The sequence below is a fragment of the Saccopteryx leptura genome, chromosome 2 (assembly GCF_036850995.1).
Source record: "Saccopteryx leptura isolate mSacLep1 chromosome 2, mSacLep1_pri_phased_curated, whole genome shotgun sequence".
Classification (NCBI taxonomy): Eukaryota; Metazoa; Chordata; class Mammalia; order Chiroptera; family Emballonuridae; genus Saccopteryx; species Saccopteryx leptura.
In genome coordinates, this window is record NC_089504.1 from 79,890,061 (window position 1) to 79,909,560 (window position 19,500).

The 19,500-nt window shown below is 41.3% G+C and overlaps 1 protein-coding gene across 2 annotated transcripts in view; it reads right to left on the reverse strand.

Annotated features, from left to right (window-relative positions):
* Positions 1–5,013: 5,013 nt before the first annotated feature.
* The window catches only part of SLC24A2 (solute carrier family 24 member 2), a 269,177-nt gene continuing 254,690 nt past the window's right edge, over positions 5,014–19,500 (reverse strand). For both annotated transcript variants that reach the window (XM_066368254.1, XM_066368253.1), the window contains 2 exons: positions 15,361–15,527; positions 5,014–9,937 (listed from right to left, as the gene is read on the reverse strand). In XM_066368254.1, the coding sequence (XP_066224351.1) occupies positions 9,688–9,937; positions 15,361–15,527 (417 nt within the window). In that variant the 3' untranslated portion in view covers positions 5,014–9,687. The remainder of the gene's footprint in view (positions 9,938–15,360; positions 15,528–19,500) is intronic.

Here is a 19,500-nt window from a genome sequence, read left to right on the forward strand (position 1 = left end):
TTAATTAAAATCCAGTTGTTAGAGAAGTCCCTTTAGTGCACAAGTTTCCCTCAGACTTTTTTTTTTTTTTTTTTTTTTTCCCCTCAGACTTTTAAAAGTTCAAATGACAAGAGTAAGCATCAGGCTTCTCCAAACTACGGGCCTGCGGGCCGCATGCGGCCCCCTGAGGCCATTTATCCAGGCCCCTGCCGCACTTCCGGAAGGGGCACCTCTTTCATTGGTGGTCAGTGAGAGGAGCATTGTATGTGGCGGCCCTCCAATGGTCTGAGGGACAGTGAACTGGCCCCCTGTGTAAAAAGTTTGGGGACCCCTGCGAGTAAATGGTAGTTATAATTAACAGCAACTCCCACCTGCCCTTTTGTAACTTTGAACTCTTGCAGTGAAGCTTCCACAGCTGTGTTTCTCTGTGAGTTCCTGAGCGTCCTGATTAGCCCAAGGTAAAGATTATCCCCAAAACAAATCAGCTCTTTTTTTTGGAGTCAATTTTATTACTATTATATTTCACATGGAGAAGACTTAGTTACATAAAGTGATATTCTATGGATTGATTACCAGTAGTAGAAGCACAAAGGTGTGGAAAGTATAACATGAACACAGTAAGAAAACACCCTTTATCAGAATGAAGTCCATGTGACAGAAACACGCTACTTCAGACAGTGTATGTACAAATAAATATAGCATTTAGTCTATGTACACACATATTCACAGAGAATAAACTGATGCAAAATCTCCATATATCTCATCATCCATTGAAAACTGCTCATAATAAACAAAACACATCAAATGACAAAAATAATTTGGAAGAGCCTCAATTGGATTCTTGTAGGGATAAAGAGAGGCTCAAATGCCTCTTGACAATGGTGGCAGACAAGGGAAGCAAAAGATGACATCCATCCCTAAAAAGGTCCTTTACAAAAATGGCATTCCGATATTTTTAATGTAACCTGTCCAAGAAAACAGTTTACATGTTCTAGGGCTAATGTCTATGTTGAGGTCAATGCTGACACGTCTGTTTTTAAAATATACAAAGATCAAAAGTATAATTTACCTTTCTTTAGTGCTAGCAAAACTATGATACGGGGAAGGTAACTTTTGCTCTTATTTTTGATGGCTCTTTGAGAACGCAGATTGCTTGGAGTTGGAAGCTGTTGCTTCTACAGTTTCTCAAACTTGAGCCGGAAACACCCAGGCTAGCTGCGGGGCACAAGTATGGACTTGTACACAGGGCTCAACAAGGCGCCATGCCGACAGGCTCCCTCTTCTGGAGGAGAGTCACTGCCCTTGGTGAAACTCTTCAGACCACAAAACAGCCCTAAAAGGAACATCAGTGGCTCTGGGTCCAGACACTTCTTCTTTAGGGCAAATAGCCCTTTACACAGAAAATCGATGGGGTCATTCAATTTAATACACGTGTTTATTCTCTATGAGTCACTTAGTCACCCAGTTGTGGTGAATATTGCTAGGCTGTTAACTGGCTTTTAGTCATTCTTTTAGTTTTCATTCAAATTAAACAGTCACGATAAAGGGAAACAGAGCTTTTAGTTGCGGGGACATCGGTGTATACACGTAAGTCTATCATACTAGGTCAGAAATTGTGTACTTTAATAGAAAGAGCAAAAACCCAATGCACTAGGAGACTGCAGTTTTATATGCCCTTCCATGGAAGGTTTTTAAATTTAGGCATATGAAATTATTGATAAATTGTGTATCTCTCTTTGCCATTTTTATAAGGGAACTCTTAGATCCACCCTATATTTATATAAGAAATTGAAACAAACCTAAATTTCCCATTTATAATTTTCTATTTATCCATTTCACTGTTTGTGTGGGTAAGCCTTGCTTTACATAACAAATGAATTCTTGAAAAGTAGTAAATCTATAATTTTAAAAAAGGAAGACTTTCGATATACTATCAGAACTTGCTATTAAAGGATCTATGTAATAAGCTATTTTGAAAATGAAGAATGCTTTTGTGAAATGTGTAACTTCTTTGATCTTCAGACTTTTGTTAAAATACACATCTAAAATTGATGTGAATTAGGCTTGTCTAGGACAATAATTTTATGCAATAAAAAATGACAGATAAATTCCAATTTACAACAAACAATACAAAACAAGAATGACTCATGGACTGCTTATTAACTGACTATATTCAGAAGCCCTGAATATATGTATTATTGGTATTTTATGGCTTTAATTAAGACAATTGTCTTTTATGAAGTACTATAAAGTGCAATATTAAAAAAATTAAAAAACCCAAAAGGCATCCATTGTCCTTCAGTTTTATCCTGATGAGAAGAATTGAATATTTGTTGAATTAAATGGCAAGGAACTATCTATCCTTAATTTATGCATGGAATTTTCATCTTTAAAATAATTTTATTCAGGGATTTAGACTTCATTCATTCTTTTTGTGTTTGTGATATGATTTTAAAAATATTCTCTATTGGGTAGTGGAGTGTTTTAAAACACTGTCAGTCCCAAGGCCTTAGTTACTTATGGATCCATTATAAAAAAACATGCAACCCAATATTTGAGAAAGCAGGAGCAAGTTCCCACCCTCTTGGTGAACTCTTACCCATTTTCCTGGGCCCGGACACCAGTCAGCAACCTTACATTTCTCATCTAACCTACCACACAAGGAAGGAAATGCATTGCAATACTGAGCGACAGGAAGTCCAACCACTTTCTGTTTCCTATTTAAAGTGAAAAAATAAATTCCTTCTGGCAAATCAATGGAGGTAAGTGCAGGTCCAGGGTTTCTGAATGACCTCCAGTGGCACCTCCCCCATTCTGAGTTCATTGTGAGTGTGAGATTATAACCTTATATATAATGAAGCTCATGAGCTTGGCCTTCCCACGGCCTCATGGCAGTACTTTTCACTGAGGATAAATGTCTGTTGGTGCGCTTAGGGTATTTCTGCGGCTCTGCTGTCTTGTGGTTGTGAATTCTATTCACAGTTTAGTAGCTATTAGGAGGTATTTCTCCCTAAGAAGTAGTCAGTTTCAAAAAACATAAGTTGGTGGGGGCTGTAGGCTAGTGTTTTTCAATATTCACATCCATGAGATGGAGAAATGCTCAGAAAACTGGCCAAGTGCAAGTTAACTGGGGATGTTGGTGGTGAGAACTTTAAGGGGAGTGAGCCCTGGGTCCAACCTGGACTTGAAAACTAAATGTGTGTTAGAAATAAACAGACTGAGATCCCATAAAGTCAAGTGGACAGTGGCCCATAGTAGGTAAGATACCTATTCAAATGCACTGGGGCAAACTGAGAAATGCACTGGCTTTGTCCAAGTGCCTTAGAAGATAAAAGAGCCATAGGGAACACAAGATTGAATGGGAATTAGCAATGAAGTAAGACTTCCTAAGAGGTAAGGGCAACAGGAAGGTGCATAAAAAGGGAGCAAAGCATGAGGATCAGGCGTGAGGTTCGAGGCTGCACGTGAGCCCTGCTCACACGTTATGCTCATGTCACAATTAGTCATAGGTTCCGTAATTTAAGAACAACATAAAGCATTTAAAAAGGCATAGTAGAGAAGAGTTGTAAAAATTATTAGGAAGTTTAGGAAAAATGATGCAGAAATAAAAATCTAAAGATACTTTTGATGAAAATAAAGGTTCACATAGTGGTGGCTCTGAACCATGTCAGGGTAAACAGGACAGAGTGCCCACGCGCAGTTCTTTTCCACCAAAAAGAAAAAACTAGGTTAAGTCATCGACTTGAAGGGCTTGGTTTCACCTGGCAGGAGACTGTTCTGATGTTGATGGTTGTTATGTTGGTAGTTGATGGAACTGGGTTATACCTGGGACATTTGCTAGGACCCTTTTCCAACAAAAGGGTTGTCCTTTAGTGTAGCGTGATAAGTTGGATGAACTCTCTTAACAGAATCAAACCTTTAGCAAACTCCATGCAAATCCCATGACCCTCTTTCAGACTTAGGTATTTAACTGTTTAAAAAAATTGTTTACGCCCTGGCCGGTTGGCTCAGTGGTGGAGCGTCTGCCTGGCGTGCAGAAGTCCCGGGTTTGATTCCCGGCCAGGGCACACAGGAGAAGCGCCCATCTGCTTCTCCACCCCTCCCCCTCTCCTTCCTCTCTCTCTCTTCCCCTCCCGCAGCTGAGGCTCCATTGGAGCAAGGATGGCCCGGGCGCTGGGGATGGCTCCTTGGCCTCTGCCCCAGGCGCTAGAGTGGCTCTGGTCGCAATGGAGCGACGCCCCGGAGGGGCAGAGCATCACCCCCTGGTGGGCAGAGCGTCGCCCCCTGGTGGGCGTGCCGGGTGGATCCCTGTCGGGCGCATGCGGGAGTCTGTCTGACTGTCTCTCCCCGTTTCTAGCTTCAGAAAAATACAAAAAAAAAAATAAATTATTTACGATTTCCTGTCTGTCCATCAATCATTTAGCAAAAATGCTTTGGTTTAGACAGTTTGATGTTACATAGATTCTTGAACATGTGAACATAGTTGTCTACCCAGTCATAATTACAGGGTCATTTTTGGGTCTAGAAAACTGGCTGACTTGTGGGTTGGTTTGCCCTGTGTAGCTCTTTCTCTTTTGAAAGAAAATTGTTACTAGTCAGATTAAAGACCACTGTGGAATTCAGGTGGTTTTGAGCAAGACTGACCCCCTGTGCACAGGAAGGCATGTAAAATGACAGTGCACACGCTATGGGCGAGGGTCTCGGCGAAAAGCATGTGTTATTTCCAGAGCAAATATGAGTGTGCCTATGATTTCTGCAAATGCCCAAATTCTCCATTTGCCATAACCCAGGGAAGTAAAAAAATATTGTGATGATGTAATAATAAGTAATGAAGTTTAGCTGGCTGTGAGTATAGCCTTTATTGCTTTTCTGGTCTGCTATTCATTTTAAAGAATATGAAGTTGTGAGATTAAAAAAAGAAAAAAAACAAAGATTCTTAGGCAAGAGGCTAAAGTTAAATAGACAGCAAACTAGGGGTAAATTATCCATCTTTCCCAAGGCCTTCTTGAAAGGGGACATTTTTTTTTTTTAAAATTTGGGACTCTATATAAGCTCTTACAATTGGTTAAAAAAAGCCTGAATTTTGTAATTACTTTAAACTACATAGGGATATATATCAATGTGACGATTGCTTTCTTGGGAATCCCACTAAAAGTAGATCCTGTTTCCTTTCCTTTCCTTACTCTCCACCACCACCTCAGCTCTCCCATGAACTCTCTTTCAATGACAGGTCCTAATTGAAGACAATATTGCTGAGGAAGCTATAAGAGTTGACAGTGTGTCTTTTAAAAATATTACGCCAGGTGGCATGTGAGATCTGGCTTAGCGAGAATGAGCATCAGCTTCTATAACGAGCTTTCAGGGGACAGTTGATTTCTCCAGAAATCACCCTGAGAATATTTTCCCTTTATTACTTTTGGAACAGAGCTGCCTATTTATAATATGGCCACTTAATTAACTGAGTAACAATCTGCCCAGGTGCAAGGGAGTATGGCATCCTCATAATCGTGTGTGTGTGTGTGTGTGTGTGTGTTGGTAGACATAAAGAAGAAAGCATACTGAAGTTTTTTGAAATGCTTGTATTCAGATATGTCATGTTACCCATGTCAGATATGGCAAGCCAGTAATTTCAGCAGAGCAGTTAACAGAAGTCCCATCTCCACTGTCTGCCTGGCCAGCAGCTCTAGCTGTTGTCATTCGCTGGCCAGCTTTCTGTTAAAGCTGGTGTGGTGGTGTGGGAGTGGGACTTCCCTTTAGAGCTCGTCTCCTATCTCCCTGTTACAGGAGAGACAGTTTAAGGGCTATGAGCAATGGTGGGTGGTCTGCCAGCTCTCTCCCTGCCCAAGAATGGATGTACATTAATATAATCAAATGTCTCTCCAGTGAGGCAGCTCTGTTTGGCTGAAAAGGCTCCAAACCACATGACTCATGTTTTCCCTAGAAAGTAAATAAGAATGGCCCTTGTCAGGTGACACCTGTTAGAAGCCTTACAAAGCATTTTCCCCAAATATGAAATAGTCCCTGCCTCTTTTTATATAATATTCTGAAAAGGCTTTAGGATATCTCCTGCATCTGTCAAGTTGATAAACAACCCTGCCTCTTATTCTCTGCACATGTACCGTGCTTTCCCGCTCTGTCACTGCCTGGCTCAGCTCACGGCCTGAGAGGCTGTATCAACATCTTCTAATCTCCAGCTCAGTTCCTCGGGAGCTAGTGAGCTTCTGAGGGCAGATAGATTCAGTGTGGGTACCCCTAAATGCGATTTAGAAGGTTCTGTTTGGGCATTCTCTTGTCCTGAGGCTGGCTTGGCGACAGGGGAGGTGACAGCAAGCAACACCTGCTTGGTTTGCTATGGGTAAATGGAACCATTTGGGTGTGGCTCGCTTGTTTTAGATTGAGTAGTAAGAAGTTGGCTCTTGAATTTTAGATATTATTTTATATCCTGCTCCAGGGAAGTGAAGAGAGTATCTGTGTTCCATATTTCCCCTCTGTGCTCTTCTGCTGTGTATTTTTTGTGTCTCCATCAGCATTGAGGATATGGCTGACCATTTCTGTAAGGCTGTAAATGTATATTCTTTGGGGTGGGAGAATCTATGGAGTGGGCACAGATGTGTATGCTGGTATGTGCATGTGCACAGAACAAAGCCTACAAGATCTGGAAGAAATGTTCCCTTTGGTTGTTGATGAGCACAACTCTCCTTCACTATGGCAAACTTGACTGATGCTTCCTGCTTTTGAATCCTGAATGTGATTGGGTCAGAGGGTGATGATGTAAGTGACACTGAGCATGTACATATAGGTCTGGTATAAATATATATATATTTCTCTATATACATATACAGACATGCAGAAAAGGCAGTAGGGGTGCATTTAGAGACCTACTTAGGAAAAAAACTGATGTGGAAAGTTCCTTATGTTGATGGTCTAATGCTTTTAAAGACCTACTGGTATATCCCACACACTTCTCTCTGGATTGACCCTGGCGCCACACACAACCTCACAGACACATAACAGGGGGACAGCATGGTCTAGCAGTGGCAGGGAGAAGGGGGGGCACTGCAGTTGTACATCAGGCTCAGAGCAGGTCATTGAGGTGGGAACAGGACCTTGAGATAGTGTCTTCTCCAGTACAAATCTTCATTAATGACCACAACACTCCCTATGAAATGAAGTTCACAGGAAAGTAAAATGCTCTGTGGCTGCTTATTTGAGTCTTGGCTGTGATCTGGGAGTTAATGGGGGGAAGGGAGGAGGCAAGGGGGAGCAGTGGGAAGTGCTGGAGTAAGAACGGTTGCCCCAGACCTCACTCGTCCTTCCTGACTTGATACGGTCTATTTGTAGTGGAGTCAAAGTCACCTATTCAAACCTTTCAAATAACAAACCAGTCAATAATACATATTTATGCCATAACCAAATTTGCTCCTCTTCAGGTCATGCACGGGGAAAACAAGCTGAGTTTTTGACTAAAAGTTCACTTGCTCATTCTCTTTCACTCTAAGGAACTAGCACAAATTCTTGCCTCAATGCAAAATGTTGCCCTTTTTGATGCAGGTTCTTTTACACAGCTGAAAACCAGACTTTGCAAAGTTGAGGGGACTTGAAAGCCAGCCTCCTGGGTGGCGCCATTTTGACTTCTTGCTTTCTTAGTGGGCCTCCACGTAGAAGTGCTTTTTGCTTGTGGGTGAGGAGCAAAGATGGGCATTGACTACTGTTGCCATGCTCTGTGGAGTGAGCTGAGTTTTTGTGGAAGGAATACTGAGCTTGATCTGGGGCTGTCAGGTCTTCCTTTCTCTGTTTTTCAGCTGTGACTTCTGCATCTGTCTCCCTATGTTAGGAGGCATGTGCTCGCACCAAAATCATAGCAGCGTCTGTGACACAATACACTGGAGACAAGAACACATAGGGTATAGCTCCCCATATGTGGCGTGTGCCAACTTAGGTGGAGGACGAGTACCGAACAATGAACCATCCTCTACTGACTTTTTCAACGGATTTTAGGAAAAGCGTAACTTGGGGAAATGAAAGACTGTGCATTTTCCATCAATTTAGTTTGCCTGTTTTTATCCCTTGCTGGTTTTATTTTCTATTCACATAGATCTGAGAAATCATACAAGGTGTCAAACAGATCCTGGGGGAATTGAATGAAGGCAATGAAAATATCCCATAAATGCTGAGCAAAACTGGAAATTCAAAACCTTAGTGTGACTGGCTTGAAGCCAGCGGGGGGACGCTGCCGGGTATAGTCTTCAGTGTACTCTGTAAGCTAGAAAGAGTCCCAGATAGGGTTCCGATGGCAGGACAGACATGGATGTTGCATGAACTTTAACTAAATCCTGGTCTTGGCACCACTAGACATGAGACTCAGAAACCATTCTAGTTTGCAAATGCCTTTTCAAACATCTCTAAGGTGCCTCAACCCAAGCAGTATTGATCAGAGCCAATTTAGTTTCATTTAAGGAATAATGATTTCTTTAGACACTGAAGCCCTTTGTGACCACATTGGAAGATGCTTTAAAGAACTATGCCCTTACATTCCCATTAGGTGGCAAGTCTCACTAAGTACCACTACTGGATGGAATTTCTTTAAGGAATCTCTTATTATATGTCCAGGCTCTTTAGGCAGCGTTTTGATTATATGTGAGCCCTTAGCATCACAATATAGCTAAATGATAATCATAGCTAAACTTGCCTCCCTTCTTTTGATGATAATGGGACATGCATTGGAATAATATAGGTTCAGTTTATATAGTCTCGCTGTCCTAGAAGAGTGCTAATTTTGTTTGTAATCATAGTTTCTACTTGCATGCTGGGCAATATATATCTATAAATCCCCCCAAACCCAACCCTGGTTACCTTCCCTCTGTCCCCAAACCAGTATTGACTCAGTCTGGGTTTTACCTATGTCTGTCTCAAGTAACCCTGTGGGGTTTGGTCAGTGTGCCCCAGTGGGCATGGGCAGAGTCTTCCCTGTTTGGCTTGTGAAAACATTTTGAAGGGCTCAACTCAGGGTCCCTACAGAACCACTCCACCAAGCCCTCTCTCCTGAAACCTATTTCACTAAAACACCCACCTTACCAGGCAGGAGCCTAGTAAGTCCAAGGTAGTCTGAAGGTCACAGCAATGATTTTATTAGTTTGGCCTCTTGAACTTAAGAGGTAAAACTCAGACAGAAGGTTGATGCCCCTCTTCAAATAGGTACTATACATATACTAGAGCTATCCCTGAAAAGATGCATTTGTATTTATATATATATATTTTAATATATATAATATTTCCTTCTTTGAGTTTGTATACAGGTCTGTTATTACCCTAAAGGCATGGAAGGAGAGGTATTGTTCAGGAACAGATGGGGTGTGTTCATGTGCAGCTATTTATAATATGTATATCTTATATGTACATGCACAGCCTCTGTCACTGTTTGCATCATCACAATAAATATACCTCCAACCAGCGAGGAGTACCTATCAGTGGTGAGTGGAGGGAAGCCTCAGATGGACAGGTCTCGCTGTCTCTTGCATGAAGCCATTTTAGGAGGCAAGGGTGAAAGCAGTCTGTGAGTGAGCGGGTGAAGTATGAGTCCCCACTCCTCACATCCACCAAGGAGGGACACTCCACATATCTGAGCTCTGCGCCAGCTGCCTCTTCCCCAGAGGTCAAGGAGCCTAGAACCCAGAGCAGGGAGGGACCATCAAGATATGGTTTTTCCTGCTAGATGGAGATCGGGCACATAAGAATTCTGTCTTCTAGGAGGACGCTGACCACAAGGAACACAAAGTACAGGCCGAACATGATGAAGCCCAGCACTTTGTTCATCCGCCATTTGCAGAGGGCGATGGAGAGGATGACGAAGAGCAGCATGATGAAGAGGAGGACAATGGCACAGAAGAGGCCATTGCTGCTGACGGCCACAGGCTGGAATCTGCGAATGATGGTGTACAGGAGCCAGGGCAGGGGAAGCCTGTGAGGGAGAGAACAGGGTTGGCAGGGGAGCAGGCAGACATGTCAAAGGAGGCATGTGAAACAACACTAGCTTCTCGGATTCTGTAATTGGAAAAGGGTGTCTTGTTAGGCTCACTATGACTGAGGCATGGCTGGCTCAGACAATCACATAAGGAAGTCAGGTGAACTTTAAAAACCTTTATTCGAATAAGATCAAAGATCTGTCTGTGGCAGGTGATTTCTGAACTGGATTTAAAATATTTTTTATTTGAAATAATTTTTTTCCCCCTGGTTGAGATGTGTCACTGTCAGGTTTAAAGAGGTGAACTGGGGGATGTGGGTGAAAGGAGAAGACGTGGAGAAAAGATGAAAATCTGCAGTGAAAATGGAAAAATGATTTTTTAAATGGAGGGAGTGAATAGCCATGACTTAACAATCTGAAAAGCAAGTGAAAATGAATGATGATTGTGGGGGCCAATATAGATCCCTGCAGTTCCTATTGGAAAATGTGGGACAACCCTCTCACTAAAAAATGACCTTTCAGATAGATAGATTTCAGGAAGACACTAGCTTACATATTTTACTATGTATTTTATACTGATCTTTCCTTTTACGTGACTTTGAAAATACGATAGCACTTTTGTTTCCTAGCCAGAGTGGCGACTGAAAGACATCAGAGAAGCTGGCTGCCAGGGCACCATGAGTGGGCGAGGACTCTGTGGGGGAGGCACGTGGCTGAAGACAGGATTCGGTGGGGGGTGCATCCCCACGTGGCTGAGTGAGTGGGCGAGGACTCGGTGGGGGCGGCACGTGGCTGAAGACGGGACTCGGTGGGGGGTGCACCCCCACGTGGCTGAGTGAGTGGGCGAGGACTCTGTGGGGGAGGCACGTGGCTGAAGACCGGACTCGGTGGGGGGTGCATCCCCACGTGGCTGAGTGAGTGGGCGAGGACTCAGTGGGGGCGGCACGTGGCTGAGTGAGTGGGCGAGGACTCGGTGGGGGGTGCATCCCCACGTGGCTGAGTGAGACGCAGGCAAGTTCTACCCATGGAGCCCAACAGTGGAAGGCTGCCTAGGGAAACAGGAACCCAGCCACCAGTGGGCTGAGCCCCCTGCATAGTCTAAGCCTAAAGGAGATTCAGTTTTTGCTTCACCTTCGTGGTGTGGAAGTGGAAGCGCCCATTCCAAACACAGAGTTCTCCAAAGGAAAAGCAAATAGCTTGAGAGAAATAATTAGGTGAAAGGGACAGTGAGCTTACACATCTGTCTTCTCTGTTGGAGAGAGTGCATGTGAAGGTAGAGCCCACATGTTACATAGCTTTGAAATCCCAGGGCCTGGCACAAGCAGGCCCCAATCTAGGTACATATGTTAACCTGGGCCAAGTGGAAGTGATTGATGCAACTGCCTCATGGTGATCATTTACAAGCATTTTGCTCACAAGGGCCTGGCTTCACTTCAGTGAAGATGTCAGGTGGGGATGAGTCCCACAGGGCTGGCAGGGAATAAGGTGCAATTCCAGCTCTCGGCAGGAGGGGGCAGCTCTGGCACCCTGCTGCTGGCAAGGAAAAGCCAGAAAAGGTGAGGGGAGTGCCTGACATGGTGAAACAAACACCACTCCTGGGACTTGTCCTGGGAACTCTTCCTCCACACTTCCCTCTGCCTGTTAAGCTACACACACACACACACACACACACACACACACACACACACACACTTCTGGTAAAGAGGTAGTTAATGGCACTACAAATAGGTAAAAACCCTTTGGAGAAAAATGACATTTTTCATACCTTTGACCTATCACTTCTATTGTCAGGGACAAAGCACAATAAATAATTCAAAATACAGATATAACTTTATCCAGAAAAATAATAATTCCAGTGTTATTCTGAGTGAAAAATTTGGTACACCTTAATCTCTAATAATAGGGAAATTGTTAAATACTGAACTGTTAAGCAGACATAATGTGCTGTAGTTATTAAAAGTCATAAGCTTATGAAGATGCAGGCAAGTATTCATGATATAATTCTATATTTAAAAGTAAAAGATACATATAAAAATAGTAATGTGGCCCTGGCCAGTTGGCTCAGTTGTAGAGCATCGGCCCGGCATGTGGAAGTCCTGGGTTCGATTCCCGGCCAGGGCACACAGGAGAGGTGCCCATCTGCTTCTCTACCCTTCCCCCTCTCCTTCCTCTTTATCTCTCTCTTCCCCTCCTGCAGCTAAGGCTCCACTGGAGCAAAGTTGGCCTGGGCGCTTAGGATGGCTCCATGGCCTCCACCTCAGGCACTAAAATGGCTGCAGTTGCAACAGAGCCACGCCCTGGATAGGCAGAGCATTGCCCCCTGGTGGGCATGCTGGGTGGATCCTGGTTGGGCACATGCAGGAGTTTGTCTCTCTGCCTCCCTGCTTCTCACTTCAGAAAAAAAAAATAGCAATGTACTTTTATAATGTGAATTTAAAAAGGGTTATGGATTATTAGTGATTTTTAACTTATGCTTCATATATAAATTCTTTTCCATATGTATTAATCTTAAGCAAAAAAAAATGTAGGCAAGACTATGAAAAAACTTTTACATTCAATATATTGCCAAATACTTTAATTGGTACAAACTCTTGGGAAAGCCTTTTACATCAATAGCCATTAAAATGCTCATAATCTTTAATTCATTAATATTTCTTGAAGAAATTTATCCCAATTACAATAATTAAATGGGAAAGTTTTTCTGCATGAAACTGTCTATAGAAACACTCACAATAGCAGAAAATTGGAAAAAATGAAAAGTGCTTACTAAAGGATAATGGTTAAACTGAAAAGCACAGAATTGGATGTTTTAAAGCTATAAAATATTAAATTATGAAAGCTATGAAGAAGCTTAGAAAAATGGGTGATTTACTACTTTACTGATAGATGCCTACCTACTTTGTGCCAGGCACAAAGGCCTTTAAAATGGAAAAATAAAAGCCCCTCATGAGTGAGCCCTGGCAGGTTGGCTCAGCGGTACAGCATCGGCCCCACGTGTGGAAGTCTCGGGTTCGATTCCCGGCCAGGGCACACAGGAGAAGTGCCCATCTGCTTCTCCCCCCTCCCCCCTCTCCTTTCTCTATCTCTCTCTTTTCCTCCCACAGCCAAGGCTCCATGGGAGCAAAATTGGCCTGGGCACTGAGGATGGCTCTATGGCCTCCACCTCAGGTGCTAAAATGGCTCCGGTTGCAGTGAAGCAATGCCCCAGAGGGGCCAAGCATCACCCCTTGGAGGGCATGCTGGGTGGATCCCAGTCCAGCACATGCGAGAGTCTGTCTGTCTGCCTCCCCGCTGCTTCTCACTTTGGAAAAAAAAAAAAAAAAAGCCCTTCATGTGGACAAAACTGATTATTCCTTAAGAAAACTTTGTGAAATATTTAGAAGAGAAATACAAAAGCTGAAAGTTGTTCCTTGGTAGTAGGATTAGAGGATTTTTCTTAAAACATTCATTTGCTATTAAATGCACAATTTAAGAACAATGGACAAAAATAATCTTGCAATTTCCTAGAATAGTTATTTTCCAAAAACATGACAAATATGACTTAGAACACATGTAATTTCCCCCAATTTTTAGGATTTTCTCTTTTATACTATAGAACACTATTTTTCTTTCTTTCTTTCTTTCTTTCTTTCTTTCTTTCTTTCTTTCTTTCTTTCTTTCTTTCTCTCTCTCTCTCTCTCTCTCTTTCTTTCTTTCTTTCTTTCTTTCTTTCTTTCTTTCTTTCTTTCTTTCTTCCTTTCTTTCTTTCTTTCTTTCTTTTCAAGAGTTTGACCAAGAAAACTACTCTAAATGTGTAGGCAGTGGAACTAAGAAACACTGTTTATAGTGAGGATCCGCTTCCTTTAAAACATACACCTTTCAGGGTATTTATCCATCCACCCATCCATCCATTTATCCATCTACTCATCTTTCTTTCTTTCTTTCTTTCTTTCTTTCTTTCTTTCTTTCTTTCTTTCTTTCTTTCTTTCTTTTTCTTTCTTTCCACCCTTCCATCCATACATCCTTCCATACATCCATTTTTCCACCCATTCCTCCATCCATCCATTCATCATCGATCCACAAACATTTGTCAAGCCACTACCATTCATCAGGCAATGTATTAGGTTTTGGTGAGTTCTTGCTCTCGGGGAGTTCACAGGCTAGCAAACAGACTGATGTACATGACCATGACAAGAGTACAATGTTCAGAAAGTATACAGAAGCAAAAGCTCCCAGGTCAGGCCCAAGAGAATTAGAGAAGCCCTCATTTTAGTTGACTTTGGGAGGATAAGTTGGAGTTTTCCAGGCAGGGAGGAATCTTGAATGACAAAGGCCAGTGAAGAAAGGACGTATGGTAGGAGAGGACACCGTTGGAACTTAAAGGTAGTTCAGACAGTGAAAGCTGAAAGCAGGATTTTATGCACAGATTGTACTGTAGTTGAGAGCACAGACTCTGTTCAAATCCCAACTATCTCTTTTACTAGTTGTTTGAACTCTGTGTTCTTCAGTTTTCTTGTCTGAAAAATGGGGATGATAAAATATCTTGTGGATCTCTGTGTGGTTTAAATGGATAAAAATGTATGTACAATGCACATGGTGGACAATGAATGACAAAAAAATGATCATATATATTAGGTAATGAAAAGGTATGAGAGCAATATTTAAGAAGTTCAATGAGAGAGCAGATCCATTTTAGTGAATTTCCAAATTCAAGTGTCAACAGCCTATTTCTTCTGGGAATATAGGATAATATCCTATGTTTTATTTTCTCAGGGGGTTGCCATTTAAGGCTATTTATTAGACTAATTTTACTTTAGACAAGTTAGATAAAATGACAGAAGTAACAGCACCCCTCCCCAATGTGATCTACTTTATAGATTATTCACATAGGGAACTCCAGTTTGCTTAACTGTAAGAACAGAACGTATCTTCTGACTTTCAGAAATCCTAGAGTATCTTCACAAGCACAGATAAACAAATGATGATGCGAACCTGCCAGCATTTTCCAAGGAAGGAGATAAGATAGTTTTGCTGGGCCCATGTTTCTTCCAATCTGCTTTACAATCCAAATCTTACCTGAGTCTGGTAGGGACTTTAATTAAAATTAGAATATGAAAAAAATATAGTGAAACCACCAGATCATCTCAGACATGCTGAATAATCACAACATGTAGCCAATGCAATTATATAAGTGAAATTCTCTTATTTTCTACACCACTCTGTATGTAGGTATGTGTTTCTGCCTGTCTAGGGATAACTCGTTTGTCACTAAGTTCTCTGAAAGTGAAAAAAATGGAGTTGGTGAAACCCAATGGTACTCCAAATTTTTACTTTCTATTGATATTGGTTAGTTCCAGGCTCAGAGATCCTGGTCCTGTCTTCACTGCTTCCAAGTCAGTGACGCCGCTGGTGTGCACCTTCATAGAGCTATCTCTACTTACCCTACGGTGATGTCAAAAATGTTGCTTCCAACAGAGCTGGATACAGCCATGTCTCCAAGCCCCTTCCTGGCCACTATGACACTGGTGATAAGATCAGGGATGGAGGTCCCAGCAGCCAAGATGGTCAAACCCATAATCTCCTCACTAATGCCAATCGTCTCTCCAACCTAAAAGTGATGACAGGGACAAACATATGAGTGTCTACAGTCACAAAACCATCAAAATCACAAACATTTCAATGTAACTCCCTTTTAATGAGTTTCTACTCTGGGCTGTGCTGAGTACTGAAATGATAAAGAGAAACAAGCCGCAATCATCGCCATAGAGTTTATACTTTAATGCTATTCAGACCCAAGAGATTGGGAATGTTCACATAAGGATTTAACTGATTTTCTCAAAAAAGAGTTGTAGAGGGCTAGAGGATAGCCTCTATGTGGTGCCTGAGACTGGGCAGGGGAAACAGAAAATAAGTCACAAAAATCAATTTTTCAGAGGCTCCAGGAGTCAACGCCTGACGATGGCACCGAATCCTGTGGCAGACGCCCTTGGATGTACCATAGAAGGTGAAGGAGTTACACCCAGACTCCCCATTGTTCCTTAACATATCCTGGTGTCTGCAACCTAATCTTAAACACTTATCACTATAATTTCCATAGGAAACTTGATTTTGGGTGATACAGAACTGTAAATACAGAACTGGTAATACAGTAAATTATACACAGTATTGAAAAGCAAGTGGGGGAAATTATATATATTTTTTTGGTCTTCGCTTTTCAAGATTGATGAGTTCTATTGTGCACAGTTGGTCTAGTCTCAGATGGAAGCTCTTCCATTCTCTTGAGGAATTTGTTTGTCTTCTTGGGACTTTAGAAGGCTTTATATATATTTTTGGAGTTGGTCAACTAAAAACCTTTAAGATAATGCTTTCAGTTTGGTTCCAACAACCTACCTGATGATGTCCAGCATTTTTGAAAAAAATTTAAAGGGCTGAAGTAGCATGTAAAGATAAAGGTTTTCAGGGAATAGAATAAACTCATGTCTAAGTTCCTTTTTTAATCCATAAGTGATAGCTTAGTTCTTACTAGTTTAAAGGCATTGTTGGGAGCTATTTTTATTGTGATGATCATGCCTCCTCAGAGCCTGGTAGGTGGACTAGCTCACCCTGTCCTCGCTGCACACATTCACGGACTGTCCCCTAGATCACTGGGGCCTTCTTATTACCCAGAACACAGTCTGGCACACAGTACGTCTCCCATACCTACTTGCTGAATAAACAAATCAACCTGCATATGTGAGTTTGATTACTAGCATGTTTTTTAATGATTCTCCTAGAAAAAAAGTTAAAAAAAAGTTTTGCACAGGAGTGTCCTATTTGAGGAAAATATTCTCCTTGTTGACTTGTCTTTTTTGTTAGCTTTGGAGTGAAACATTTTCAAAGACCGTAAAGAAACTGACTAAATGGTTGTCACCCTCAATAATTTCTAATGTATTTAATACATTCTTAATAATTTAAATTCTTAGAGGAAGTTCTAAAGCAGCCACTTTTCAAAACTCATTTATATTTGGAGTTTAAATGCTAGTACAAACAGAAGAACACAGGAATTAAAGAGGGGAGGTGTGGTGGTACGGCCGGAGCACTGGCATAGGATACAGAGAACACTGTGGGCAAATCCTAGTCAGTAGCCGACTTCCCTGAGGCTCAGTTTTTCCCATCTGTGAGACGGGGATAATAACATCCCCCCTTAGAGTTGCTATAATTATATGTGATGATGCTTATAAAGCAAATAGTGCATTGTCAGACATACAGTAAATGTTTGATAAATATGAGCGGTGATAACTCAGCCACTACTCCCTCCCCTCTCTCACCTATCCACGTGCAGCCATCCGGGCTCTGGCAGCAGAGACAGAGCTGGTTTGGTGGGTCAGTGCACAATGTGGGCAATCAAATGGATAAGGAAGAATTTTCATTGTACACCAAACCCGTGATGATCTGTGTGGCTCTAGAGAAACTTTCGCTGAAGGAGAACTTCTGTATAATCTCATTTTGAGTATATTTTACTGAAGGTGACTTCTGGCTAATCAGAGGCAAGGTGTTGGGTGCATGGATGGGACAGCATCCATGATCACTTTGGGGAGCATCAGAGGGGGTTAGAGCTAGAAAGGACATCAGTCATCTACTGGAGGAATTTTCTCGATTTCTAATAGAAGCAAACGATAGAACCACTCAGAATCCAAATCCAGTGCTATTGATAATATTCTGTGGTGTACTTCCCTGCCTTGATTTAAGGAGGATTTGCAAAAATGTACTATTGGCTAAATGAGACACAGGGTTCTATTTGACTTTTAGAATTAACTTCTCATACTAGATGCGGTATGGATTTTAACCACAGGTTTTCATCACCCATAAAATTTACTAAGATAAAGATTCATGATGCAAAAACTATATAAAAATAAGAAAAATGAAGGGAAAATATAAATAAAGCATTTTATGAAAATGGCACTTATTTTTTGCCAAATAATTGTATCAAATAGCATTCATTATTGGTAAACGGTGGGTACCAAAATAGTTGAGCACTAAATGGTGTTCTTGTTATCTTCATGGCTTTTATAGTTAGAAAGCACGAACGAGAGAATTAGAGCTAGACTTCTTAGAACAGAATTTGCTATTTTGATCAGCTGTGTGGATGTTTTAAAAGAGAACAGCACTTCTATGGGAGGAAAGAAAAACTTCTCATCTATTATTGGAAAGCAAGGCTTCTCTTTATATTTCTGGGCCTTTTTGTAATGGTTATTGTTTCAGGCATTTTGTTTGTGTTTTTCTATAAGGGAATGAAAAGAAAACAAGATTGTGGAATTAAGACAATCATTAAAAAGAGAATGATGGAACTCTGTACAATGATGTTTTCTAGGATGGCTAAGGAGAAGTATCTATAAAAGCACATCTTCCAGCAAGTGAAAACAAAAAACCACCTTTTTAAAATTATCAGTACATGAAAGAATAAAAATGATTCTTAGGAAAAGCTATTACATGTTATAAATGGAAAACAGTGCTTTTATCCTGGAAATCTGAAGGCTGAGAAGCAGCCCACCTCTGCAATGATTTTTTGCCAGGTATTGGTAGCAGGTGTCTCTCAATTAATGTGGAAAATAATGATTTTGGGCAAAGAGAACTTCTTCAGGGGACCAGGGGTTTTGAGGAAATATTCAAGAAGAGTAATCTGAAATCAAATGCCATTAAAATAATTATGATAGTAATAATATATCTTATAGGAATAACTCTGAGTATATCAGCCAACATTCCCACTGATTTTTTTTTTTTTTTTTTTTTTTGTTGTTGTGCCTTGACCGCAGGCCTTCAGCAGACTGAGTAACCCCTTGCTCGAGTCAGCGACGTTGAGCTCAAGCTGGCGACCTCGGGGTCTCGAACCTGGGTCTTCGGCATCCCAGTCCGACGCTCTATCCACTGTGCCACTGCCTGGTCAGGCTATTCCCACTGATTTTGTTAGTGCTTTCCTATATTCCTTTTTATTGCCAAGAAGAAACTCCACACCCATTAGCAGTCTCTCCTCATTTCCCTCTACTTTGCCAAATCAAAGCACTATTAACCTACTTTCTGTCTCTATAGATTTGCCTATTTTTTACATTTTGGATAAACAGAATCATACGACGTGATCTTTAGTGACTGGCTTTTCTTTCACTTAGCATAAAATTTAGAAGTTTATTCACAATGTGGCATGTATCAGTAATTCATTCCTTTTTACTGTGGAATAAGATTTCATCATATATAGTAGATAGACCACATTTTACTCATCCATTCATCAGTGGATGGACATTTAGGTGGTTTCCATTTTTCAGCTATTTTGAATAATACTGCTGTATATATATGTCATAAATTTTTGTGTAGATGTTCTCATTTCTCTTGAGTATATATCAAGAGTAGAATCACTAGATCACGAGGTAACTCTATACTTAACTTTTTATGGAACTGCCTAACTGTTTTCCAAGGTGACTGCACTATTTTACATCTTACCAGGAATATAAAAGTGTTCCAATTATACATATCCTCTCCAACATTTGAATTTGGCTGTCTTTTTTATTATGTCCATCTTAGTGGGTATGAGGTGGTATCTCACTGTGGAT